The sequence below is a fragment of the Sorghum bicolor genome, chromosome 6 (assembly GCF_000003195.3).
Source record: "Sorghum bicolor cultivar BTx623 chromosome 6, Sorghum_bicolor_NCBIv3, whole genome shotgun sequence".
Taxonomy (NCBI): domain Eukaryota; kingdom Viridiplantae; phylum Streptophyta; class Magnoliopsida; order Poales; family Poaceae; genus Sorghum; species Sorghum bicolor.
Window position 1 is genome coordinate 60,871,806 of NC_012875.2, and position 6,570 is coordinate 60,878,375.

Consider the following 6,570-nt stretch of genomic DNA (forward strand, 5'->3'; position numbering starts at 1 on the left):
CAACTAAACTGTGTAATTAGTTATCTTTTTTATTTATATTTAATGCTTCATGCATATGCCGTAAGATTTGATGTGACGAAGAATCTTGAAAATTTTTAGGAACTAAGGGGGTGTTTGGGACTACTCCACAAACTCCACTATGGAGCAGCTCCATAAAAAACTGGAGTTTGTGGAGTACCTCTTTAGGTGCTCTCACAACTCCACCCTTTTTTCTCGAACTGAGTGCGTGAAGCTGAAACCGTTTAGCTAAAAAACGTGGAGCAGAGCTGAAAACTGTGGAGCAGAGCAGTCCCAAACACCCCCTAAACAAGGCCTTACTTCTTGTGAGAAACATCAAGTAGTCTTAGCTCCATTACATTTTATAGCACTATTATTACCTATCGACTGAATAAGCTAGCCCCTATGCATGCATGCATGCATGTTGGAGTGAGCTAGCTTGTGGTCAAGTAGTAAATTTAAATTGATTGGTTTGGGTAAAACTCCCTATTTGATACGGCTCCATTTCACTAATAAAGCTGTTTTTGGGACTTCGGTCTCATGAACAGCTCTATCAGTGGAGCTGGAAACGTTTTGATAAATTGTCTGACAAAATAGCTTCACATATAGAGTTTTTTAAAATATGCTCTCAAGATGTCATGTTGTATGAGGTGAAGTCGGAAGAAACCACTATTTTTTTGCTCCTTCCCACTTCAAAGCTTTGTGAGAGCATATTTTTAGAGGTTTTGTTGATGGAGTTATTTTATTTTACTCTGTTTGGCAGAAGATGGCTCTAAACGGCTCCTAAAGCTATTGGAGAAACTCTGTCAAAGAAGGCCTATGTAATATTAATCTGGCCCATAATGAGAAGTTAAAGACTGGCCCCTACCCCAGTACTGTATGTAGTCCTAGAAGACTTGAAAAGTCGCACACTTGGGTGGTTGCAATTGCAGATAAGCACCGGATAGGATCAGACTTTGTTGGTGCAAGTCAAGTCAGCGGACCAAACGCCTATTGGAGTGTCAGTACAAGAAACAAGACTAATAGTTAAAGGCCCAATGGCACAACATGCATGTGCACACGCATGCATGTTGAGGGACTTGGCATTTGTGGGCCCTGTTTAGTTTCCCACCCAAAATTTTTTCATCCATCCCATCGAATCTTTGGACACATGCATAGAACACTAAATGTAGATAAAAAAATAAACTAATTACACAGTTTAGTTGAGAATCACGAGACGAATCTTTTAAGCCTAGTTACTCCATGATTAGCCTTAAGTGCTACAGTAACACACATATGCTAATGGCAGATTAATTATGTTTAATAAATTTGTCTTGCAGTTTCCTGACGAGCTATGTAATTTATTTTTTTATTAGTTTCTAAAAACCCCTCCCGACATCCTTCCGACACATTCGATGTGACATCCAAAAAATTTTCATCCTCAATCTAAACAGGCCCTAAGAAGAATTCATTTTTTTCCAGCAATTCGAGGAGGTATGTACGGTATGGATTCCCAGCCTTTTCTTTTGTCGTTACCCAAAACTTGTGTTGGGGGAACAGAGCGGCGGCTAACAAAGGCGCCGGCCACCCAAAGAGATGATGCCTGTCAATAATTATTTGGTCAGTAGAGAAACGATCGAGATTAAGCACAGGAATTACATTCAGGAGTGCCACGAGAGGCGAGGAGTTAAGAGGCCGAAATGATCGTTTTAAATTCTTAGAAATTAAAATATTATTTTAAATAAAAAAGTTGTCAACGGCTCCTGTGAACTATAAGATTTACTTTAAGATTCATGCCCACAAGAAAAGACTATAAACATGAATCTCAGAGTAAATCTTATGATTCAAAGCTCTTAGGGAAAAAAAACTAGGTTCCTCGATATACATGATATCATCTGCCACTGTCCGGACAAAACTACTCCAGCCAGTTTTTTTTTCTTTGGAATAACCGGCTGACTAGTTAATTGGTTGGAGGTGTTAAAATTTAATGGCTGTAGTTTTTTTTGTTTTATTTGACAATTAGTATCTAATCATAGACTAACTAGACTTAAAAGATTCGTCTTGCATATTATATTTAGCTGTATTTTTAGTTTTGTAAATAGTCTATATTTAGTACTTCATACATATGTCTTTTTTTATTTTATTTGACAATTAGTATCTAATCATATACTAATTAGACTTAAAGATTCGTCTCACATATTATCTTTAGTTATATTTTTAGTTTCATAAATAATCTATATTTAGTATTTTATACATATGTCAAAACATTTAATGTGATAGATGTTAAAAAAACAGAACCAACCAAATTAAACAGGACCTTAACAACGTGACAGATTCACTGCGCATGCATACTGCGCTGCATGTGGTACTACTGCGCTCCATAGTCTAGTATACCAAACCTGCCACTTGATTATGTGTTGTCTCTGGCCAATGCAATTCATGGACCCTCGCTCGCTCTCATCAGCTAGCGTTTCAACTTTAGTTTCAAAGAACGTGCCATTGCATGCATGCGTTGCTGCTCGAGTCGCTTTTCACATTTCTATATGAATAGTTATAGTATGCGAGTGGATCAAAATGAAATGACGCCGGGCGGTTAGTGGTATGCTTACCTTTAGCTTAAAAAACTGAGGCCATTTGGGCTGCTTAATTGGTTACACGTACGTTCTGGTCATGCATGGTCCCGCCACAAAATTCTTTACTTTCTTGCTGTGGGTCGGAGTTCTGAGTGCGATAACATGCACGCTAGCACGGGTACAGCGTTTTTAATGTTCCGTTCTGAGTAGTTGATAAAGCCGCCGCACACACACACACACTTCTATCCAGTATTAATTATCACTTTGTTCTAAATTATAAAATTAAAGTCGCTTTGATTTTTTTTATTTATCTATTTTGTTATGTATCTTAGATATAAAGACAAACTTATTTATAATAATAACGTGATGCATGCATGAAGCATCTGGTCTGGCTGGGCATGCATTCACATGATCGATGATCCATCAAACTACTAGCGTTAAAACACGTATGCATGCATATTGGAGTACATCATGCATGCTACAACCTGCCGAGTGCTAACACTGCACTGGCATTATTACAGTACCGATCTCGTCCATCCATCGATTCAGCTACCTTCTACCTTACTGATGGCTCACGGAAAGCAAACTTAGCATGAAATAATTAAGAACGTAGTACATGGATGCCAGACCATGCATGCATGTCTTATCATTAAGCAGAGGCTGCAAAGCCCTCGTCGCTGGTAGCGACGGCGGCGGCATCATCACCGGTGAGAGTGAGAGCACTGACGTCGTCGAAGCTGACGCGGCCGTTAGGCCTGAAGCAGTTGCGGCGTATCTCGCCGGCGGCGGTTGCCTTGATGCTGCCCAGCTTGACCATGGACTTGGCGAACTGGTTGAAGAAGGCGGCCTGGTTGCTGGCGAAGGCGGTGACGAAGCGGGCCGTGCGCCGGTCGCCGGCGAGGCCCTGGTCAGAGAGCAGTACCCCCTGGGTGCTCCTCAGCGCGACGAAGTACCTGTTGTCGAAGGCGTCGGGCGTGATGACGTCCAGGCTCTGCTTCCCGGTGCGACCGGCGGAGCAGTTCGCGGCGAGCCTCCGGGAGAAGTCGTCGTTCCCCCTGATGAAGCCGCAGCTGGCCTTCCCCACGGTGTGGCCGCCGGAGAGCGCGACGAGGTCGGCGGGGTCGGCGAGGCCCCTGCGGCTGAAGGTGCCGAGGAGCGTGCTCACGTCGGAGAAGGGCGACGGGAGGGTGTTTACCTCGGCGTTGGTGGCCGGCCTGAGGCTGTCGGTGCGGCCCTGGGGCATCGCGATGGACGGTCCTCCGGCCAGGCTGACGGCGTCGCGGGTGGCGAGCGCGATGATGTCGGCGCAGGAGACCGTGGCGCCGCACACGGCGTGCACCTTGGCGCGGATGCTCTCGATGAGCTGCAGCGCCCGTGGCTGTAGAGAAGCATTGGGACCAAAGGCCTTCTCGCCGTCCAGAAGGATGGACGCGTCGCACCCCTATAGTTTTATATATATATATATATATATATATATATATATATATATATATATCGTTACATATATAGTACTGTACATGCATGATACATGCATACAGAAGATATGAGGTACCTGCGGGAGGCAGTCATGGAAGAAGATGCGGAGGAGGCCGGCGGTGACTTGGACGTCCTGGCCTCGCTCGGCCTGCACGGCGGCGCGCACGATGCCCTCCAGCTGCGGGCACGACGCCGCGTGGAAGTCCAGCGACAAACCACCGTCAGTGTCAATCACCAGCTGAAGATGATCATGATGAGGCGGCACTACTGCGCCGACGACGGCGCCGGCCAACAGCAGGCCAATGGCCATGACAGCAGCAGCCATCTCTCTCGTCTTCTACTATAGCTACTAGCTAGGCTAGGCGCTGCTGCTACTCCAAGAGTGTGTGCCTACCTCGCGTCAACCAGCTCCCTTTTTTATAGCCAACTCATGCCGACCACCAGACCATTGCTAGAGGTTTTTTTTTTTTTTTTGGTACTGATGATGCCCCCTCCTACTAGCTGCTTCCACCGTTTCAAAATGTAAGGACTTTGGGTGTGTTTAAATTTAGTCCTTAATCTATAGCAGCCATGTTCTCATCATCCCCTGTTCTAGAACGAGAACTCAGAGTATCGTTTTATAACGTAAACGATAGCATTCGCGTTTTTGGAACGTACGTCTCTGGGAGGCTGCTAAGCCTTGATCTCGATGTTTGTTTGAGGGGCAACCATCGGCTAACTAACCATGTTGTATTGATTATGCCATCTTAAACTTCGTGCTTGATTGAAGACTGAGCTATGTTTTTTTTAAATACTCCCTTCGTACCTATAAAGAAAGTCATTAAGGACAATGATACGGTTTTAAAGCCTAACTTTGACTCTTTATTTCTATAAAAAATATCTATTAACAAATGGTATGTGTATATTTTTACAAAAGTATTTTTCATGATAAATATATTCATATAGTTTTCACATTTTTAAACTTAACAACTAAAAAATTATTCATGATTTATATTCACAATGCTTGGCTCAAACCTTGTCCAAAATAACTTTCTTTATGGGTATGGAGGGAGTATTCCCTTTGTCTAAAAATAAATATAATTTCTAGATATGAACTGGACAAGTCTTTATTCAGATTCATACTTAAAATTTACATTGTACTCGTATTCTTTTTGAAACCGAAAGTAATTAAATAGACCAGCATTACTATGTCACGCCATATATAACCTTGGTGATCACTGATCGAGTAGTTGGGTTTCGTGTGGCTAAAGAGTATCATTGTGGTTGTTGCGACAACTCAAGTATGCTGAAATATAAATGCATTGCCTTATACTTTAGCATTTTGATGAGCTTGGTCAGTTTATCTAATTAACTCAGTATGGTATGGTATTATAGAGCCAAAAGGTCTCAATTGTATTAAAAAAATAGTATAGCTTTATAAATGTGTCTCTTTCCCTCTCATGGTCATGCTGGTCCCTGCATGGCGGTAAATAAAGTACAGTATATGCAAAACCAGACAGGGTGGAGTTCCAAACAGATCAGAGCACTCCCAATGCAGAAACCATCATAGTTTCTATAGACATTAATTATGGTGTCACCTAAGCATTTTGCTGATGTAGCAAGGTAGTTATTAAAGAGAGAGAGCAAAAATCATAGAAACTGGATTTAACTTAGAAACCATGTCTACGCGAGATCTAAGACATGAAGTGATATGATTGGTTCAGAATGGAGAGGAGTAGTAACGATAGTAAAATGGCCACTAGCTGTCCAGTACATTATCCAGGCACGTGCATACACAGGGCGCGCATTTCTCGGCTAGCTCATGAACGACAAAGCATATTCATATGCAAATCAATTTGGCTATAGCTAGTGCCATGCTTGGACAATGGTTTCATCGATCGATATTATATTATCAGTGGATAAAGCAAAGCTTAGCTAGTGTAGTTAGGCAGTGAGTGAGTTGGGCTGGCGTTCCATCGAGATCGGATCGATCGATAAAAGGTGCCCAGCACCATATGCATGCATCATACATATACATACACATTTCGAGGCATGCAGTCGATCATGGATATGATGCTTGGCTGCCTGCGCGCACTCTACTCAAATTCCAAACGATATACAGCATACGCGAACAAGCTAAGGGAAGGTAGAGTGGATCATATATAATATCGATCATATTACTGTACCAACTACGAATTGAATCTAAAAGTCCTAGACCTAATCTTATTTAAGAAAAGGTTTCCCGCTTTATTATTGAAACAACAAAGCGTAAATTGTAGGCATGCCCGTGAAACTATTGGAAGTTCCCCTTACAGTAGTTCAAAATATTAATTTAAAAGATCCCGTGTTATTGAAGCTGCCACCCATCTATCACCATCCTCCTTGACCCTAAGATAATTCTTAATGGAAGTTTCATGACTCAGTTTCCAACACAACCATATTATTTTGAAAATATAGGACTTTTATGGGATGAAACTCTTTCTACTTCCATGAAACTCTTATCATCTCTCTCTTTATTACTACAGCGCCATCAACATATTTAACATGCATGAAACTCTCATAAAAC

The 6,570-nt window shown here is 42.3% G+C and overlaps 1 protein-coding gene across 2 annotated transcripts; it reads right to left on the reverse strand.

Annotated features, from left to right (window-relative positions):
- On the reverse strand, window positions 2,896–4,414 carry LOC8055468 (peroxidase 57). Of its 2 annotated transcripts, none has more exons than XM_002448780.2 (2): window positions 4,102–4,414; window positions 2,896–3,990 (listed from the first exon to the last, which is right to left on the reverse strand). In XM_002448780.2, exons 1-2 carry the CDS (start codon window positions 4,348–4,350, stop codon window positions 3,199–3,201), a joined length of 1,041 nt encoding a protein of 346 aa, XP_002448825.1. In that variant the 5' UTR covers window positions 4,351–4,414; the 3' UTR covers window positions 2,896–3,198. The 2 variants fall into 2 exon arrangements, with proteins under 2 accessions (XP_002448825.1, XP_021318444.1); XM_021462769.1 differs by having other exon boundaries at window positions 2,896–3,927; window positions 4,102–4,407.

Excerpts from the sequence above, each read along its gene's own strand:
- LOC8055468 (XM_002448780.2), bottom strand. The coding sequence starts at position 4,350 with ATGGCTGCTGCTGTCATGGCCATTGGCCTGCTGTTGGCCGGCGCCGTC. Across the intron at positions 3,991-4,101 it reads TCCATGACTGCCTCCCGCAG|GGGTGCGACGCGTCCATCCT; the intron begins GTACCTCATATC and ends ATAAAACTATAG.